Genomic DNA, 21,941 nt, shown 5'->3' with positions numbered 1-21,941 from the left:
CAAACAAGTAGTTGAAGACTGTTGTGTCGGTTGGTATGTTAAACTCATATACTTTATTCTAGCTTCTGGACAAGCCAATTCACCTACCCATCCTGAGTCGTGTTTTGACCTTGTTAATTATTCACTTATTAACCCTGACTATTTGTTATATGTGCGCATGTGTGTGTACTCTTCTTATCCTATTCATCACATGTCTGTCATTTATTTTTATCTGACCATAAATATTGATTGACGCTTGGTTAAAGTGAGTTGGTTTACCCGCCATCTCCAATGCGTGTCATTTTTGCTTCACTCGCTGATATTCGCCCATGTTCCTATAGCTTTCTGGCGTGTGTTATTTGACAAAAAATTGTAGCTGCCGCTTCTCTTTGCCTTCTGATTTTATGCACCGTTAGGATTTGTATTATAACGGTTATCGAGGTGAACGATTAACGAAACACTGCACTACAAGACAATTCAAAATATCTAACGGTAACACTCGTCAAAAACGATTTTTGGCCTAAGGCTGCAATTAGTACCGATGTAGTAGAGTGCAAACTGGTTTTATTCACTTGCACACATAACTTTTATGTTGACATAGTGAATGAATGCTTCATCTAAAATATAATTTTCATTGAGAATTTCTTTCAAACCCTAAAGTTCAGTCCATTTGGTTTTTCAGTCGGCAAATTGGAATGAGCTACAGTGTTGTTCAGAGAGGAAATATGTAAATAGTTTTATATAAGTGAAACGAAATTCCTGCAGATGTAACTCCACCAACGATCGAAGAAACCAGGATGGTAATCGAACAAATCAAAAATGGGAAACAGCAGGACCTGAAAATAAACCGGCTGAAGCAGTTAAGTCAGACATGGAAACAACTGCAAGCATTCCCCACATTCTATTCAGGAAGATTTGGGAGGAAGAGAAAGTGGCTAAAAAGGAATGTCTGGAAATATCTGGAAAAAACGATGTCTCATCAAGATGCTGAAGAATAGAGATCCGAGAAAATGTGAAGACCACAGAGGCATCACACTACCGTTAGTACCAGAAAAAGTTTTTACAAGAGTGTTGCTCATCCGGATGAAAGACACTGTGGACACCCAACTTCGAGATCAACAGGCTGGATCGGTAGTGCATAGACCGAATTGCGACACTACGGATCATCGTTGAACAGTCAATTGAGTGGAACTCGTCACCATACATCGACTTCCCTGATTATGAGAAAGCATTTGACAGTGCGGACAGGAGAATAATATGGAAACTTCTCTTTGGAGTACGTGAGAAAGTCGTCAACATCATTCGGAACCCATACGACGGAATACAGTGCAAAGATGTCCATGAAAGACATTTAAGAGACTCATCCCAAGCGAGGATCATAGTCTGACAAGACTGCCCACTCCCCCTTTTCTCTTTCTTCTAACTGACTGGATTATGAAGACTTTGACATCTGACGGGAAGCATGGAATAAAATAGACAGCTCGGAATCAATCAGAAGATTTGAACTTTGAAGATGACCCAACCCTGCTATCCCATGCACATCAGCAAATGCAGCTGAAGACAAATAGTGTAGTAGCAGCCTCTGCATCAATAGGCCCCAACACACACAAAGGAAAAAGCAAGATTCCGAAATACAACACGGCGAATATTAACCCGATTACTCTTCACGGCAAAACACCGGAAGATGTGGAATCTTTCACGTACCTGGGAAGCATCATCGATGAACAAGGAGGATCTGATGGAGACGCAAAGGCGAGGACTGACAAAGCAACGGCATCATCAAAAGTGTACAAGTGTCGATAAAGTATTGTCTACGCAAGATACTCAATGTCCTTTGGACAGATTCCATCAGAAACAACCTAGTGTGGGAGAGAATAAACCAGCTTATAGATGAAGAGGAGATTAGGAAAAGACACTGGAGGTGAATATAACACACATCACCAAATTGCATCACGAAGTAAGGGCTAACTTTGAACCCTGAAGAGAAATAGGATAGAGGAAGACTAAGGAACACACTGCGCCGAGGATTGGATGCAGACATGAATAGGATGAATAGGAACTGGAAACAATTAGAAAGGACTGCCCACGCCAGAGTTGGATGGAGAATGCTGATGAATGGCCAATGCTCCTCCACGAGGGGTAACAGGCGTAAATGTGAAAAGGAATGAGTTAAAAAGAGCCACCACACCTGCATCGCCGAGACAAGCCATAACGATTAAGTCTTCCAAGTTCACCGTTTTCAACCTTCACCAAATGTTGCCTTTTGAACGTAAATCTCATTTATCACATAACCTGACTCGGAAATCGTGTGATGAAGAACCAGTGCCACCGCAAACTTACAATTTATTGAACTTACGATTTACCCACTCTCCAACTGATGTTTAAGGGCTTTAGGGTAGTTAGGAACAGTTTACTACCGAGTTATTCAACAAACCTGTATTATAACCCACGAACACTATATTATCCGGTATAGTATAATCGAAAGTACAATGCCTACACAAAATAAACAAGTAAATAAATACTATGACTATAATTTTTCACCTCATCTTGAGGTTCTAGCGTAACTCTTATCCGTCTATGGTATTTGTACTAACTGATAATCCCTTTGTATTCTGATTCCATGGTTGAATAGAATTCGAAACATAAGTTTTGCACCGTAGAGAAGTGACTTCTCCCATTTTTGCTCACGCGCAATGTATTTTCGTGTACATTTTGAAATCTGTATGATCTCGGGCCATTTTCACCAGCTGAAACTACATTGGGGATGCAGCTGAAGCAAACTCAACTCTTCACTTTATCAAAAGATAACTTGGTGCAATCACCCCAAAATTGGCTCCTACACTTAAAAACGTACTTGAAGCACCACTCCAAAGTCTACAGTATTCGATCACTCTTCAGATGAGGCATAAATATCTCAAACTAAGTACAAAGACCGATAACCAAATGAGATAAAGAATAATCTTACAAAGACAGACTACGACATTTGGGATTATTCTCGCTGAGCTATGAGACTGAGTAGTGATCTGATAATGACATGACATGGCAAGCGCAACCCACCAGAACACCATCAGCATGCTCAGCAAGCCAACCACCGGAAAATCGCACATCAAAGAGAGAAAGCTCGGGTACGCTCTCACTTTTTCTCATTATAGACTTTCCCATTTGGGGTGTCCTTCCAACAGAAATGACCACAGCCTCCTCAGCGCATACCCCTAAGGGTAGACTTGCCAAATACATACTTACCCATGGACGCCATCTCCCACATTGACTACCTGTACCGGGTGCATGCCTCATAACTTATCTACTATTATCATTACCACATATCAGTAACTTGTTTCTATCTCACTCACTATCAACCCCGTTTCCCCTTTTCTTCACACACTTTGGTCTGCTCACGATGTCCAAGAAACCCTGATGCTCTGAGACAAACACACCCACTAGAATTACACGGTGTACGAATCCACAACTAGCTATCAAATTGACTAGAATCAGTGACGTCGAGTGGCTAGACTGCCACTCACTGAACACTACCAAAGACCTATAAACGTACCAAAACAACAAGAAGTGAGGAACCGATCGATTTATATAAGCTTATCGCGGAGCAATTGGATATTGGATCCAAGAACGTGGAAATCCCTGTTAAGGCCATTGTCACTAGTTTCAAAACGTTACTCCACTAACTTTTAGCTTTGACCATTGGATTGTTTCTATCTTACGCTTGTGTAAGTGCTGATTGTTGTCGATCAGTTATCCTCAAATGGTGAGTTTGGCACCAGGAGTACAGTATCTCCAAAGATTCCTGCCACCGCTTAACTCGAAAACGTAATTATTCGCTTTCTCACCATTCTATAAATTTTAGTGGTCGCGTACATATATTTTTCTTCACTTTGGTGATATACACGTGCTATCACTTATCCCGAAAACCGATTAGTATTGTAAAGTCGGTACTTCATCAGAACTGTTCTGAAGAAGCCCTCAAAGAGGGAAAAATCATAGTTCCCGGAAATGAAACATTTTGTGACTGGGCTCCTTTTGGTATGTGTTCATAAACTGACAGCTTTGAGTCTTACTCATTGTGTTAGATAGTCAAAACTACGATTCCCTTTTCGGGACACTTGATCTTATTTTCCTCTCATTTTACGCCGTTAGCATGTTCTTAAGGTGGGTTGGTGATTCATTTTTGTAAACATGCTGACACAATAGTGCGGATTTACTTTTTTTATTGGTCCTATGGACTGAAATTCTGTATACAAGTTTTTCGGTTACCGAATTCGCCCATTACTGCAGAATTACTCTCAGGAACTATCTTTTTCAATCGTGCACAATGAATCGGGCAGCACATAACAATCTATAATCAGTGTAGTGCAGAAGTTAAGTTGTTTTTGAATAGCGCTAAATGAACAGCGCTAAAAAGACAAGTGTTTCCAGGAGGCTTGTGGAAAAGGGGTGTTCTTGAGTGTTAATTCTTTAGCTAGAATTCCAAAATAGCCTTTATGGAGGTGAAATGTTTGTGTGGTTACTGATAAAACCAAGCTGTTATAGGAACAGTGGGTTGGCAGTCAAACGCTCGGGCACCAACCGGTAGTCTATGGTTCGGGCCCTCAATCCATATACCTCGGTTTGAGCGATTGGGTTGTATCGCTATCCATCATACTAGTGTGGTTCAAATCTAGATCTGTAAATCTGTATTCGGTTTGTGATTAGGTCAGTACGATTGCGTGAGTCGTGAGAAGTATTAAAGAACAACGTTCTTTCAATAAGAAAAATGCCTTAGCCATGGTTTCAAAATGTACTAACAGTTACATAATTGAATACTTGTCTTCCTCTGAAGATCTAGCTTCTACTTTCATCAGTCGTATTTTATTTAAACGCATAAGCATTAGTACAAAGGGGCATCTAAATATGTGTCCTACTAAGTGGTTATCATTCAATTTATGTGGGATAGGATACTCCCTGAGTGCCAAAACCAAAGGTGGTTTTCTTAGGGGCCATTCTTAGGAGCCCTTGACCTGGAGGTCTAATCCACAAGGCGGTGGAACTGAGGCAGATGCGGTCCTATGGTAATCGGTAGCCAAGAATAAGTTCATTCACCATTCGATCCCTCAGGATTCTGGAGCCTGTGTACACCACTGGCTTTCAATTAGGATTTGAGAACTTCTTCAGTTGGATTCGCCGTACCCACCAACTCCGTTTATGCTCCAGATATTCGCTTTTTGTCCTCTCACTTTCATAAACAACACCACCGCAGTGAGTAGAAATTTCTTGGCAGTGGCTTTATACACGTGACTATATGAGAGCATTTTGAGAGGGAGAGCGGACTCTCCTTTTGGTCGTATTAGGGGATTGTGGGGTACTTACACCAAATGATACTCGGTACCTTGCAGCATATAGAAAATTTAGTTACCCCGATCTCATAGTGTCACGACAGCTCAGTAGTATAAGTAACTGAAGTGTTTAGAGATTGTTACTACACCATTTCAAATAAGTGGAGGAAATATGACATTTAGTAATTTCACATTTTAGCGTGAATGTTGGGGTAGGTCAATCCTGGACTAGTATTTAAAAGATTTGTGACGATATACTTTTTAAGGTCACTTCTTTAGGTGTTGCCAAACATTTTCAGCTTCACGTTTAACTCAAAAAACCAAGTCAACTGAAAACCATCAATTTATACGACAAACTTCAAGTTGCAAAACATGTCTTGATCCAAAAGACCTAAATATGTGCAAAATTCGTTCATAAGGTCTCATTATATAAGAGTGTTACAATTAGATTTACGATAGCATTTTCAGGGTGAGTTTAACCAGCTTCCATCTTTTCACAGTTCGTTCTGCATGCATAAAACTGAAGTCACGTTAAAAATATGACGATTACACATCGGAAAGTATGATGGAGTCTTTCATTTTTCTATCGAGACTCAATTTAAGTCGTCAGGCAGTTGGATATAGTCTTGGTCAGCGAAGTTATCGTAACCAGTGGTTAGAGACTTTGAATGATATGGCTCAAAATCGTTTGCTATGTTGCAAGTGCACTCATCCTTTGTCGTCCCCGAAATTCTCAACTTTTGGATTCTCTATATCTCTTTTGTCTCATTAATTTATATTTCCTCGAATCGTATCCTTGATGTTTAATCTTTTCTATCACCACTCATACTATTAATACCTCTACTCTTCGGGGGCCGGGCCTGACAATTTCATCTCTCTGTACCTATGGGGTGTGTAAACTTAAATCAATGTGCATACATACCAGATTCCACATTTTCACTGATTGAGTATAGTCTGTCTCAGTATAACCTGTTCTGTTTTTTCTTTTTTTATATATATGAATTTTATTACAGTGGACATGTTGCCGATAAAATTGACCTTAGAATTTACCTATGCATTGGTACTCTTCTTTCTGGTATAACAACAATAGCCTTTGGTCTTGGATACTTTTTCAATGTTCACTCATTTGCTTACTATGCAGTTGCTCAGGTAAGCAGACATTAATAACATGTGTAGAAAAAGTTTTCTGTCATGGGGTTGTCGTATTAATTTCTTTAATATATTTACAGTGGGGGTAATCTTGCATTTTGAACTTGTATTGACTTAGTAATCATCATGTAGTATCATATACGTTTAGATATTTGTCTACTCACTATTGCCTGTTAGAATTACTTGGTAGATTTTGAAGTAGGCAGAAAGTGAATTAACACGTAAATCAATCCACCTAATCGCTTTGTGATGCGTTTATATATTATTATATTGTTTAGAAAAATAAAAATCAACCAATAAGTGAGAGTGAATATGTTTGTCTATGAATTCATTCGCATGGATTGATTGAATTGTTTGCTTCATGTTTGCTCATTTTCAAACAGTATTGTTTGTATATGTTTTTGCTTACTATCAGTAATGCTACTATTATTTCAACTCCATTGTTGTTCATCTTGTCGATTTCATCTCAATGTACTGATGTGGCATGGCTGATTGGAAAACACGACATAGGTAACCAAAATAGGAAAGTATATTAAACTAGCTTAGAGAAGAATAAAGTCAATGAGTATTCAATAACACCCTGAAAGAGATAAAGTGAGAGAAAGCTTGTTGTAGAAAAAAGAGGATAAAGTACAAAAACTGCAAAGGTTATTTTAGATAAGAGCGAATAGGTGAAACTTTGTAGATTCAGTCAGCTACAACGTAGGACCAGGCACACATATGCATCGGTCCAAGTTGCCATACCTCGTTAGCACAACAAGATGAACACTGGATTCATAGAAATAGTTAATTTAGTGGTGGTAGTATATAAAAGATAGGTTGTATATAAGGATATAGTATAGGAAAAAAGAAAGATATGAAGCACTTTTAATCTCAAGGTTTAAGGGAAGATGAAGAGTGTGTACACCTACGCCATTGTGATCGATTCTGAGCCATGTCACCTAGAGTCTCCAACCATTGGTTACGATAGTCACGCGGACCCTAACCAAGTAGTCTGCATCTGCCAACATGGCTCAGACTGGAAGTTAGTGACTTCAAGCTCTGATGCCACGTTTTGGTTTGGCCGCCCCTAACTCTCTTCCAACCATCCCTTACACTAGTCAGCTTAGCTCATCGTGGTAATCGGTGTTCAGGCATACGTAACACGTGGCCCAACTATCTCAGTCGATGAAGATTCATCACCTCATCAACTGATTTACCATCATTTCCTAATACCCTGTGTCTAACCTCACTATTACTTACTCGGTGATCCCAGCAGATGTGAGCAATATTTCTAAGGCATCTGTGGTCAAATACTAGTAACTTTGTAGATTATGCTACCGTGGATTATTATATACACTTTACTGGGTATGCATTGAATATGTTGTCCAAGATTTCTATATAATGCTCTAATTATAAGGTTTCACGTAATCCGCTCGCAGATATCTCTTTTATCGTTGTTCATAGTATACGGTCAATTAATTACGTGGTTGCTATACATTTTTGTACTGCAAATAACCTAGCTATATACATATTGTGACTTCATATTTGTAGTGGGTTGTTGTCCTGTCACCGGTGAGTAAGAAATGTAAATCGGCATGTTGTTCTGATAGTGTATGCTGGGGACACAAAGAATTCACGTGGGCCACACCGTGTAAGGATACCTTTTTTCTTGGGGTACCTGAAAAGAAAACTGTATTAAAGGACATGAAAACCTGGGAACGTGACGAAATAGCCCAAGGAACAACTGCTTATTTTGTTTAAAAACTGTCTTGGGAGTTGAAGGATCCTCTCATAGAAGAGTTATGGCGTCTCACTGTGAAAGTCTGGATTCTTCAAAAGCCCCTAGGCCGAGCTGCCTTTCGACAATCAGAGCAACATAGATATAGGTACATGGAATGTTTAGATAATATGGGAGACCGAGAGAGTCATTCAAATAGCCACATAAATGAAAAGACATGACCTGGTCGTGCTTAAAACACGTAAGACCTGTTGAACACAGTTTGGACAGAAAAACTGAATTCAGGAGAATGTTTACTGTATTCTGGTCGTGGGGGAAATGTTTTTCATCAGTTGCACTGCTCAATGAGGCACAAGAAGCGTTTATGATATATGAAACCTATGCTTCTAGGGTCATAGGGCATCCTTGAAAACAAAGAAGGCAAACATTAAAATAAATGTCATTTAGTGATGATGGCAGTGTGGACGACTAAGACCAGACAATGGGAAGCTGCAGTTTGCCCTAAAGAGATACCCATGAAAAGACCTGATCATTTTCATGAAGAATCTTAATGCCAAAGCTGGGATGGACAGCATTATGCAGGTACACATCATGGGGCTCCATGGATTGAAAGAAAGGGACGAGAGTGGTCAGAGATGTGAAAAGAATAGAACATGCCATCAAATTGTTACCAATGGTACCGAAGAAAATAGACCGTAGTAAGTGCGAGAAACACAGGGGAACCACGCTACTGTCAGTAACAGACAAAGTTTTCGACAATCCTGCTCAACCTAACGGGAAATTCAGAAGACACCCAACTCCGAGACCACTAAGCTGGCCTAAAAATAGGCCGATCATGTACGGAACAAGTCGCGACACTAAAGATCATTGTTGAACCATCAATTGAATGGAACTTATCACTGTACATCGATTCCCTTAATTATAATAAACCATTTAGCATCATGGACCACAAAACCCTGCAGGATCTTCAACATTATGAAGTAACTGAGAAGATTGTTAGTATCATATCAAACTCCTACAATGAGGTAAATTGCCAGTGAAGATCGGTGTCAGACAAGGCTACCTTGTCTCATCTCTTCTCTTCCTGCTGGCTATTGACTGGATTACGAGGACCTCTAAAGCTCATGAGGAGCACGAAATATGGTGGACATCTTGAGCACAGCTGGATTACCCGGGCTTTGCAAGCGTCTTAGTCGTCCTATCGCACACAGCAATAAATGCAAGTGAAGACACCCAGTGTAGCAACGGCCTCCGCAGATGTAAGCCTCAACATTCACAAGGGGAAAAGCAAGATTCTGAGGCACAGCATAACGAGCACCACCAAAGTCACACGTGATGACGAAGCTCTGGGGCACGTAGGGGCCTCATTTAACTAGGCACCATCATAGATAAACAGGGAGAATCTGATGCAGATGTGAAGACACGGATTGTCAAAGTGAGGGAAAGTTTCTTGGAGTTGAAGAGTATCTGAAACCCTAAAGCACTATCACGCATGATCAAAGTCAGAATTTCAAACATGTCAAACGTCAAAACAGTTCTACTGTACTGAGCCGAAAATGAGAGAACTACCACAACCTTCTCAAGTAGGGTATAGGTATTTATAAACAGTCGTCTGCTCAAAATACTGTAGATCGGTTAGTTAGAGACTAGATAACAAATGAACTACTGGGTGAGAAGGAAATCGAGAAAAGTTGATGGAGGTGGATTGGATACAGTTTACGGAAACCATCAAACTGTGTTAAAAGGCAAGTCCTAATCGGTAAACTTGAAGACAAAAGGTAAGAGATAGACCGTAAAACGCATGGCATCGACAATTGGAGTCGAACATCAAGATCATCGATCGCACTTGGCAATAGTTGAAAAAAGGATCCCAGGACAGATTTGCTTGATGATCCTTCGTCAGTAGACCATTCCTCAATAGGGAATAACAATCTTAAATATGCGGGTGATAAAATGTCAGAAAAATACTTGCCCGCAAATTGTTCTTATTCTTAATTGTCACTTGCTTCGGTTTGCTACGTGATGACGATGGACGTGTCCGGAATTGTTAAAATGAATATAACGCACACAGATATATGGAATCTAGTGATACTATGTGTCTGCGAATCAGTTCCTCATGAGACTGGATTATCTGTCTGAATCTCTGTATAAACTGGTTTCAAGGGCAAGGTTACCAATGAGATAAACTGGGTTTCCATTCAGTAATATGACATACCTATATACAGAATATGAACACGAAAGCAACATAATTAGATATTATAAGCGATTAGAGGATTTCGAATTTGTAGATCATTAATTTCCAGTGAATTAGTGTTGGGCTTAATGCTTTCACACTACCAAATTCACACTCCATAAATGGCATGAGTAAAGAGATTCCTCTTTAGTATGTTCAAACACTGAGTGCCATGGTGTGATTTTACAGTCTAATGTTCACAATGCATTTTTCTGGTCTTTAAACCTTATAATTCAGCCCGTTTGCTTATTAAAATATGATGCACACTACTTAGTACTACATTTTAAGTAAGTCTTTTGATATATATATATATATATATGTATATATATATAGCTAATTGCCGGGTCCAGATATCCGAAGTTCATTGAATATCCGATAATTCAAATATGTCAATTTTCCATCCATCATAACAGAAACCAAACTCTAACATCATTAAACTTATCAATAACTCCATTTAAAAGGGCTCATGGCCATACTGGAATACTCTTATTAAATTCAAAATTCTACAATAATTCACTATTGTTGGCACATATTTATATGAGAACTAATATAAGACTAATAGCCTGTTTCTGACATCAATGTATCATTTGATTAATCTTTTTCAATTTTCATTTCTTTTGGAGACTAATTTTAAGTCGCTTTGAAAAGTGTGAATTCTTGTCTCCATAACATTCACCACTTATTATTGAAAAAACGATAATTTCCTAATTATGAACAACATAATGTTTTCCAATCTTCGCAATATTGTACGCTGATATTTTTTTAGGGTGTTTCTGGAATAGTTCAGGCATCCGGTTGGCCAGCAGTTGTAGCTTGTATGGGGAATTGGTTTGGTAAAAATAAGTAAGTAGCTTTTCCAATTAGTATGAAACTTCTTAATTATTAATATATATTATCACTTTTTTCCTCTGTACATTCCCAAAGTTTGTATAGTTCTGCATCACAAAAATGTCCTAACATTATGTCTTGACGTCTACGTTTCTATATTTAGATAATTCATATACTTTTCTAATCAGTCCACCAAGATTCTTGTTACCTGTGTGATTGCGCCACAGGATTGAGCTGTGCTGTTCAGGTTGTAAAGAGTTTGAACGATGTCTGGTTCTTCTGAACACAGAATAATATAACGGTCAAATAGAAATATTTCCTCGCCTCTACGATACATTTCTACTGTACGACAATGAGACCGGTGACCGAGATTATGCTACCATTAGACTAGATACTGGATTGATGTTTGCCCCCAAATCCCCAGGTACGGCCAAGAGTGGATAGTTCACTCTCCCTCTCAAAATGCTCTCATATAACCACGCGTATAGAGCCACTACCAGGAAATTTCTACTCGCTGCATTCTATCTGCGGTGGCTTTCCCCACCTACTTAAACAACTATCGCAAGTACTTTATGACATACAAAATCATTGTATGCTCCCTTTTCCTTCTATCCCTTACTATTCCCATTCTGTGTTCACTTTTATATTCCAACTCACACAGAAGCTCACTTACGGTGAAAATTCTGTCTTGTCTAAATGATCTCAAGTCACTGAGCGGTCAGAAGTTGAATGCTACCACCGAGTACAAATTCTGAACCATTCTTTCTCAAACCATGTGTACCTTTCAGACTAGTTTTCCACAATAACGCCTGTCGGATTGACTGTGTCTTTAGAAAATCTTAACACTGACGTCGGTTGTCTATCAGGAACCTCTATTCAAGAATCTAGTGAAATACTAAATATTCGATTTCCATCTATTAAATCAAAAGACATGTTTTGTATACGTTTTTCTGGAAACTCTGTGGGATCTTCGTCCTGCTTTTCTGGCCTTTGTGTCAGCACTAATAGACTGGATCCCTATTAACAGTTGATTATTTGTTGCTAGATCAAAATGCTCCGTCAAAATGAGAACGATGTCCTTCGTAATTTTTACCTACACCCCGACAGATTGCAAACCAAATAGAATCATATTTATTTTACTTTATTTAAACACATAAATATTTGTACAAGGAAGCACCAGATACATATGCGCCGCACAAATCTCATTCGATTTGTGTGAGGGCTGTGATACTGCCCAGGTGTCCAAACTGAAGCAGGTGGTTTTCTTAGAGGGCCACACCGGGAGCCTTCAACCTAAAAGTCTGATCCATAAGGCAACGGAGCATCGTGAGGAGATGCAGTCCCATGGTAGCTGGTGACCAACAATTGGTTCATACGCCATTTGTTCCCCCAGGATACTAGAGTCCATGTGCACCATTGGTTTAGAATGAGGGTTTTCCAACTCCCCTAGGTAGACTTTCCGTGTCCACCAACACGGTTAAAACGCCGAGCATTCGCTTTTCGCCCTCTCAATTTCGTAAACAACACCCCGGCCACGAGAAGGCAGTGAGTAGGACTTCCCTGACAGAGGCTATATACGCGTGGCCATGTGAGAGCATTTGGATAGGGAGAGCGGACTCTCCCCACTCTCGGCCGTACCAGGGCATTTGGGGGCCTATCACCAGTTAAATGGTCTACTCAAGAAAACGCGTTCGACAGATACTGTAGTATTAGCTGGAAATCTAATTATCCAGATGGGGTGTCTATACACAGAGGAGAGTCTCCTAGATGACCAATAGGGACTTGTTGGTCACAGGTCAGATAGCAGCGACCGTCTCCTGTAGCTTTGTGGAGACTACAACCCGTTTCTGGTTAGCACTAACAATCGGCACAACCATCTTCGACATGTTATGTGACGTCATTTCTCTGCAACTCGAGCCTGCATTCAGATTGATTATATCGCGACTAGTTCTTGATGCTGTGATTGTGTACCAGACTGCTGTTCTCTTAAACGCACTTATCTGGACTCTGATTTTTACCTGATTTACGCCATGATATATATATATATATATATATATATATTTAACCACTGAGCGTGGGCAAACAGGTACTCAACTTACTGTCTATCAAATATGTGATTTCTCTTCCTGTCGCTGATTTCTACTTTGGATTCACTGAATGTAGCTGCCTTTAATTATGTGGAATAAAGCATTATCTAGCGTTTACTCTGGTTCCTTATTTTTGGTCGTGAATCGGGTATCTGATAAAACATGATCTAATCCGTGTATAGCATGTCGAGTATCCAATCTAGTGGTAGTGTAAACTCGGTCATCAGTATTATTATCGTAGTATAGTAATACATCGCGGAAACTAGAATATAATTTCCACACGCTCGTTATATCATAAATGAGTTGCATAAAAATTAATGCACAATTTTGTGTTCTATTGAAAACTCATAACTAAATATTAAAAGATGGATGTTAAACGAGCAAGTGAGTGTAAAACTATAAGATTTGCTAAATGATGGGAATTTTCGCTAAATGATATTATCATAAATTCAAACAAGACTTATGTGTAGCATATCTTACAATCTCAAAAGACGTTTACATAATTAAGGTTTTTCAGAAAAGTCATTTGGGAATTATGTGAATGTAAATTTGTTTCATCTATTAATAATCATCGTTATTATAAATGATGAAGTAAATAAATGATTGGTTTGATATCCATTTACTTTATGCATCACTACTACTTCGTGGAGTAGCAGTAGACTAAAGATTAACTGTAAGACAATATGGCGGTTCAATAATTAGCGTTTACGAATCGGTGCGTAGTCATTATTGTACATGAACACTAACAATAAATTGCTACAATTACGAATTTGTACATTATTAAATAGTTATTCGTAGCTACAAATAAACGAACAAATTCTCGAACTATTTTTTTAATCAATAGGGAATGAACAAGTGATATGGCTTACACAAACCGTAAACACTGTTTTTATCTATTACCGATGACATGAAATTGAGAAACGAAAATTAGCTGGTCTTCTTTGAGATAACACTGAGATCTGAGTGGGAATTAGATCACACATCAATGAATATAATACCTCAACATCAATATACACAAAGTTGGCTAGAATCAGGGCCATTGCATAGTGTTGTGTAACTAAAAGCATTAGCCTTACGTGAATAGCCCAGTTATCTTAAATGACTAACATAATGGCAGTTAGCGTAACTCACATCCTAACTTACCAACCTTATACTTATTTTCCTTGACCTAATTCCTCTATCAAGGCAATCTGTTGGCTTAAAAATGTCGTTTTAAGGTGTATTAACAACAATGAAAGCCAGTATTTGAAGACGATATGGGTAACGTGGTATAAAGTTTACACAACAATTCATCAATACTATTTAAGAACTTGTACTTTTTCTTGTATCCTGTTAAGAACTGTGATCACCTGAGCAGATGAGGTACTAGGTGAGGTCTTACATCGTTCATTGTCAGTCAGTCAGCAACAACGTAGAACTTCGTACGTACGTACATCTGTTCCAGTAGCCATACCACATTAGCACAGAGATGCAGTTGTCCATTCAAATCCCATAGTGGTGGAGGTAGTAACAGTATAAGCAGCAATCGGAAAGATTAGGGTTTGAAGATGTTATTGAAGGAGTATAATCCAGTGAAATAAATTTGAAAAGAGAAAAAGGATAGGAACATGAAGAATTCAAAAGATTAGAATTTGGGAGAACACAAAGAGTGGATGCACTTGCTCCATTGAAAGCAGTTTTGAGCCATGTCATTCAAGGTCTCTAACCATCGAGTGCTATCATCTCACAGATCCCAACCAGGTAGTCTACACCTACCAACATGGCTCAGTCCATTTGTCAGTGACTTCGTGGATTTGTGCCACGTTTTGGTCTGGCCGCCCCTAGCTATCTTCCAACCTATTCATACACCATAAAACATCGCACGTCGGGGCAGTCGATGGTTGGGGATACGTCACACGTGTCCCAGCCATCTCAACTGATGAATTTTCACTACTTCATCAATCGATTTTCCATCCTTACCTAGTACCCGTTTCCTAACAACTGCATTACTTACTCGATGGTCCCAGGATATACGAGCAATGCTTCGAAGACACCTATGATCGAATAATAGTAGCCTACGCATATCCTCCCGTCGCCGTGACTGTTTGGAAAAAGTGAAGTGGTGTTCAGTGTATGACATGGTATCGTGTTATAAAAGAAAGCCGTACGGGGCTAGCATCTGTCGGTCTTTCATGGCTCTGGTTGCGGTCCTGGAGATAATGCGATACTGGTTAGGGAGGTTATGGTATATGGCTCGGAATAGAAGTTATTGGAGGTTCTGCGAGAACTTTACTTATATAAGTAAGAGGGACCTATTTAAGTGAAAGAATCCCTCCTGGTTGTATATTTCTTGACTAAACTGCTCCTATTAATATTATTTTTTTCACTTCCATTCACTTATTTATTTATTGTTTTTTATTACGCTCACCTTCCTTTATCCCTTCACAATCTTATTTTCTTATTGTGTGGCTCATGTTTATTTTGATTCCTTTTTGTACTTATATTTGCTTTCAAATAGTAATATTACCACTATATATACACAGACTTGATCACATTATACCAAATACTTGATTCACGACCATAATAGAAAACCCGATTAATACACCAGACAATACCTTATTCAACACAATTACAAGCAATCACTTGGTGAGCCCAGAGTAGAAACCAATAATAGAAAGGAAATCATATTCACTGATTGGTGTCTGTTAGCCTGTCCATTTTCAATGGTCATTGACATCTTACTTTCATTACTGCACATTACAGATGTAAAATTATCCTCTTACAGGGTACATTTATCATTGTTCATTGAAGCGGTGGCTCAGCGGTTAAGGCGTTCAACTGTAGCCAAGGTATTGGTCCAAACCCAGCTGCGCCTTCGGTTAGTATCGTTGCCTCTCACACTTAGAGTGGAACTCGAGGCCATAGACATGAATCTGTACCGAAATGGATTCCCAAATTGATTCCCAAATTCAACACATAAAACAACCAGTGTTTACTTCTAGCTATTCAGCTTATTATTGTTACTTTATTCTGCGTTCAGCTGTTTATCATCAGAGAATACAATAAAATATCAGCATATATATATATATATATATATCAGCAAATATCAGGATACAAGTTTGTTCATTCTCTGAGGGACTGTAATCCCTTTTACCGAAAGAAGTGAGGTAGTGGTGACCTAACGTTATAAAGCATGTTGTTTTCAAACAGTAGGTCATAGGTTTGACTCGTGCTCTACCTACTTCGTTTTCGACAGCAATGTGACTTGAAGTTGAGTTTATAAAACTGTACTTGTTATTTGAACCACATTATTATTATTATAATAGCAGTAATTATTATAAGGTAACTAATTGTATGTATGATTACTATGCAATCTATTGTTGTTAAAATGTATTAACATCACGTTTTGATAGTCACCTAGATTGGAATCCTCAAATCAGACTTTATACTTCATCCAGTTACTCAGTAGGAATAAGAGAAACGTGTGATGAATGTTTTAATTAAGCGTACTATGTTAGCCGCTACAGCAATTTATTGGAAAACGTCAAACCTTGGGAAAATGAAGACTTGGAATCATCATTCTATTTGGTCACTACCCCTTGGTGTGTACCATTCAAGAGTTGTATAAGCTTCTTGATTAGTGACAAAAAGTTATTAGTTAGAGATATTATATGAAACGATGCACAACTACCCACTATTCCCAGAAAACCTAAATGGAACATTGAAGTAGGCCCCCCGACCCTACCTGAAGTTCAAAAGTCCATAACTAATCTGAAACGAGGAAGAGCAGCTGGTCCAGATGGATTGGCTCCAGAGGTCTTTAAATATGGTGGCCCAATTTTAGCGACTAGGTTGACTAATATTCTGACTAAAATCTGGGAGTTGGACGTAATCCCATCCGACTGGTCACAATCACTTATTGTTCCAATATATAAGAAGGGGTGCAAATCATCCTGCGATAACCATAGAGGGATTAGTCTGACTAACATAGCATCTAAAATACTTGCCTCAATAATTATCGGGCGCCTAACTAAGACTCGTGAACTGCAAACACGAGAAAATCAGGCTGGCTTCAGACCTGGTCGTGGCTGCATCGACCACATATTCACTATTCGTCAGGTTTTAGAACACAGACATGTTTATCGGCGTCTGACTATGATAGTTTTTCTTAACTTAAAAGCAACATTTGACTCTGTAGACCGAGAGGCTCTGTGGCAGTGTCTGCCATTGAAAGGTGTACCTCAGAAGTACATAAACCTTGTGAAGGCTCTTTACTCGAACACTACCAGTCGAGTCAGAGCTTATGGCGAATTGTCATATGATTTTACAACCTCAAGTGGTGTCCGACAAGGCTGTCCACTATCTCCATTTTTGTTTAACTTCATTATAGACCTATTGCTGGAAATAACACTCTCGTCAACTGAATTTTCAGGAATTGATCTCCTACCAGGGGATCCACTAAGCGACTTAGAATACGCAGATGACATAGTCCTGTTTGGTGAAGACGCTGACAAAATGCAGAGTCTTCTGTTAGAAATGAGTAATAATGCCAGGATGTTTGGAATGCGTTTCTCCCCATCTAAATGTAAATTGTTACTCCAGGACTGGTTTGCGTCAACACCTGAACTAAGGATAGGGAGTGAAGTGGTCGAACGCGTCGACAACTTCACTTATCTTGGAAGTCTGATCAGCCCTAATGGGTTGGTGTCTGACGAAATCTCAGCACGGATTCAAAAGGCTCGTTTGGCTTTTGCCAACTTACGTCACCTATGGCGAAGACGAGATATCCGTCTATCAATTAAGGGACGAGTATACCGCGCAGCAGTTCGTTCTGTTCTACTTTACGGCTGTGAAACATGGCCATTAAGAATAGAAGATACTCGTAAGTTACTAGTATTTGACCACAGATGCCTTAGAAATATTGCTCACATCTGCTGGGATCACCGAGTAAGTAATAGTGAGGTTAGACACAGGGTATTAGGAAATGATGGTAAATCAGTTGATGAGGTGATGAATCTTCATCGACTGAGATAGTTGGGCCACGTGTTACGTATGCCTGAACACCGATTACCACGATGAGCTAAGCTGACTAGTGTAAGGGATGGTTGGAAGAGAGTTAGGGGCGGCCAAACCAAAACGTGGCATCAGAGCTTGAAGTCACTAACTTCCAGTCTGAGCCATGTTGGCAGATGCAGACTACTTGGTTAGGGTCCGCGTGACTATCGTAACCAATGGTTGGAGACTCTAGGTGACATGGCTCAGAATCGATCACAATGGCGTAGGTGTACACACTCTTCATCTTCCCTTAAACCTTGAGATTAAAAGTGCTTCATATCTTTCTTTTTTCCTATACTATATCCTTATATACAACCTATCTTTTATATACTACCACCACTAAATTAACTATTTCTATGAATCCAGTGTTCATCTTGTCGTGCTAACGAGGTATGGCAACTTGGACCGATGCATATGTGTGCCTGGTCCTACGCTGTAGCTGACTGACTAACTGTGTGTTTATGTTCTAGGACCTGACGTAGAGTGAATATCTGGTCTATAAAACCATATCCAGGTCGAAAACCAGCCTGGTTTTCTCTAGTCTGCTCTTCACGAGCTTTATCTAGGCGCCAAAGTATTATTGAAGCCAATATTTTACACACTATATTAGTCAGACTGATTTCTCTGTGACGACTTTTATCCTTTCTTATAGACTGGCACAATCAGTGATTGGGACAAGTCAGATGGAATTACGCCCAGTCCCCAGATTCTACCTAAGACCTCAGTCAGTCTCACTGCTAATACTGAACCGCCATGCTTAAAAATCTCAGAGGTAAACCTGTCAGGGCTTGCTGCTCTCCCTCGCTTCATATTTCCTATAGCTTTTTCAACTTCGTAAAGAGTTGGAGGACTTACATCAACTTACCATTCAGGTCGACTAGAGATTGTGGGAAGCCGAAGTGTGACTAAAGGCCAGTTGAACTGATCCCTGATGTGTTCTGCCCATCGATCCAATCTCATGGATCGAGAATGAATAATATGTCCATCTTTTCCTGAAATAGTTTCGCTGACAGTTGGGTTCCTAATACCGGTTTCCTTGACAAGTCTGAACAGTTGTCTGCTGTTGCCTATTGCCACTGCCTTCTCCATCTCCCTTGCTTTCGCTACCCACTACTGTGTGCGATCATTGCGTAGGCTTCTTATCAGCCTGCGCTTGAGCTGACTCCGCTCTTAGTCGTGTTCAGAGCCAGATGAGATGAGTTTTCAAGCATCTATCAGTGAGGTAAAAGCTGCTGAGATCCAGTATTTCTCTCTAACCTTATGGTTTACCTTACTAGCAGATATCACTGCTGTTTTCACAGCTTTAAGGATATCATTCCCAGCTGCCTCAGGGTAAATATCACTTACATGGCTGCCTAACTGTTTTTCTAGTTGTTCCTGATATATATTCTTAGCTTGACTATCATTAAATAGAACCCTAAGAGGCTTCCTTGCAGCGTTTTTCCTACGTCCAGTAAGACACAGACAAATATGAGCTCGCACTACAGCATGATCTGAATCTAAGCATGTGCTCCAGAACGAGCGACAGTCTTTTATCGAGCCCCTCCATCGGTGGCTGATAGCGATGTGATCTAGTTGGGTTCAACGTTGGGACGAATTCGGGGGTGGCCATGACAAAAGATGTTTCTCCTTGCGCTCAATGTTAGTATTTGCAAGAAACAGGCAGTTATCTGAGCATAGCTGCAACAGACGGTCGCCATTATCTGTTCTTTCAGCCACGACACCATAAGATCCACCTAGATGTCTTTCTTTTTCGCTTAGTTGGCCTAATTGAGTATCAAAGTCACCAGACACTACTACCACTACGACATCAGAGCGCCTAGCCTTTCGGAGAAGGTCAGACAGCTTTCTGTAGAACTCATCTTTTACATCATCTGAGCTGCAATCAGTGGGAGAGTAGGTAGAGACGACGAATAGGCACCGACGAGTGTCCCTATTTTTCTGAGTCATTACTGTTCCATTTAGTCGGACAGAGCACAAATGACTGTCTACTGGGATCCAGTCTAAGTGAGTCAGTTCTGCCCTAGGACTCAATGCTATACTTATACCAGCAAGGTCACGTGAAGCAGCATCAGGGCTTCCGGATACACGAAGCGGGAATCGATTTGGTTCTTTATTTTGACATGGTAAGGTCAAATGAATGACGCTACTCAGATCCTGTTTGCGCGTTTCGGAGAAGCAGCATACATCGATGGTGTGAGATTCTACAGTCCTAACTAAGGAAGCCTGTTGTCTTATTTGGCACAATGTTTGGACGTTAAAAGCTCCTACATGTAGTTTAGAGAGTGGTTTCAGGAGACCAGGAATAACGTTCAGCGTACTCGAATCGTTTGCATCAGCGGTGCGAGGTGATAAAGGGACGTGAGGAGAGTTAGTCATGAAGATAAGAGAGTTATTAGGATGTATAGGAAGGATTTGATTGTGAAAATTTGATTTCGTGTGGTGTTACGGGTGTGTGAGGTCTGATGTCAATTCCCGGCTACCCACACCGTCAAGAGGTATTTCTTGAGGAACCTGGAAAGGAAGATGGATTAATGTTGGTCTTAACGACCTGTGCGCGTGACCGCAGAGCTCAAGGAACAACTGTTTGAGGCCGGTCGAGCATGGCCTTTTTGTGGGAGGTTTTTGACGTTTTAGCTTCGTTCTTCAAAGGGCCTTACCGCCGGAGGTGGAAATCCGTGAGGTTAGGTGAGGTGTGATATTTTCATGGTCGACATTTTCTAACGCCTTCATTCCTCGTGAGGAGGCGACATCGCCACAGATGCTGGTTATCCGATAAAAACACTTTACTGCTGCCACATCCCTCAAAACACCCAGCAGTAAGACTTCGCTCTCAGACCTTGAGTTAAAACAATTATATGAACGAAGAATATTCTTTTCAATAATTTCTCATCAGGTTCTACAATTATAAATTAATAATCCATAAAAGAAGATTGGCCAAGTTTAAGGCAGAGTACATCAATTTAAGAAACTGTAATATGTGAATCAAGGATTGTTTGTCATATAAAATAAGATCGAATCGTTAATGTTTTTGGGATGACTAATATGAAGTGTTAACTTGAATCAGTTTATAGGTGAATTAAAATCGTAAGATAAATTATCAGAATATATATAGTTGACATGGGGGTGAGAGCTACAAAAATGGGATTACAAATCGGAAATTACGTAATATGTAGAATTATATAAATTAGGTCAGATATAGTAGATAGGGGGTGGATGATAAATAAATTTCTATAAAAGGTTAGCAGGTGTGATAATAATAATAATAATGACTGATAAGATGTGTAGATAAACTAAGTTTAAGATACAGAAATGAACATTAATCAAATTAATGTCACCTTATTACAAAATTGATTATTAACAAGTTGACCCTGAAGTTGGCCAGGGTAAAAGGAGTGGCTGTACATATTTCTTTTGGATGCAGAGCTCTGGCTTTTTGATCCGAATAGCAATTGCCTCAGCCGTCTGCAGGATTCTCTGTCTGACAGAATTAGGTAGACTGCTATTTACACGATATATTACTGTGAAAGATTGCTCTGTTTTAGCCCATTTAGTTCAGACGGGACATAGAGCCGACATTGAGCAAT

The 21,941-nt window shown here is 39.6% G+C and overlaps 1 protein-coding gene across 1 annotated transcript; it reads left to right on the top strand.

Moving 5' to 3' along the window:
- Window positions 1–3,717: 3,717 nt before the first annotated feature.
- On the top strand, window positions 3,718–11,252 carry Smp_144610 (the record flags this gene model as incomplete). Its single annotated transcript, XM_018791017.1, has 5 exons — window positions 3,718–3,801; window positions 3,839–4,014; window positions 4,062–4,140; window positions 6,317–6,452; window positions 11,172–11,252. The coding sequence occupies exons 1-5, from the start codon at window positions 3,737–3,739 to the stop codon at window positions 11,250–11,252; spliced, it is 537 nt and encodes a 178-aa protein (XP_018645728.1). The 5' UTR covers window positions 3,718–3,736.
- Between the last annotated feature and the right edge of the window lie 10,689 nt (window positions 11,253–21,941).

This window comes from Schistosoma mansoni, assembly GCF_000237925.1.
Source record: "Schistosoma mansoni, WGS project CABG00000000 data, chromosome 7 unplaced supercontig 0100, strain Puerto Rico, whole genome shotgun sequence".
NCBI lineage: Eukaryota > Metazoa > Platyhelminthes > Trematoda > Strigeidida > Schistosomatidae > Schistosoma > Schistosoma mansoni.
Note: the sequence above shows the minus strand (reverse complement) of the source record. Positions and strands in the feature narration are given on the sequence as shown.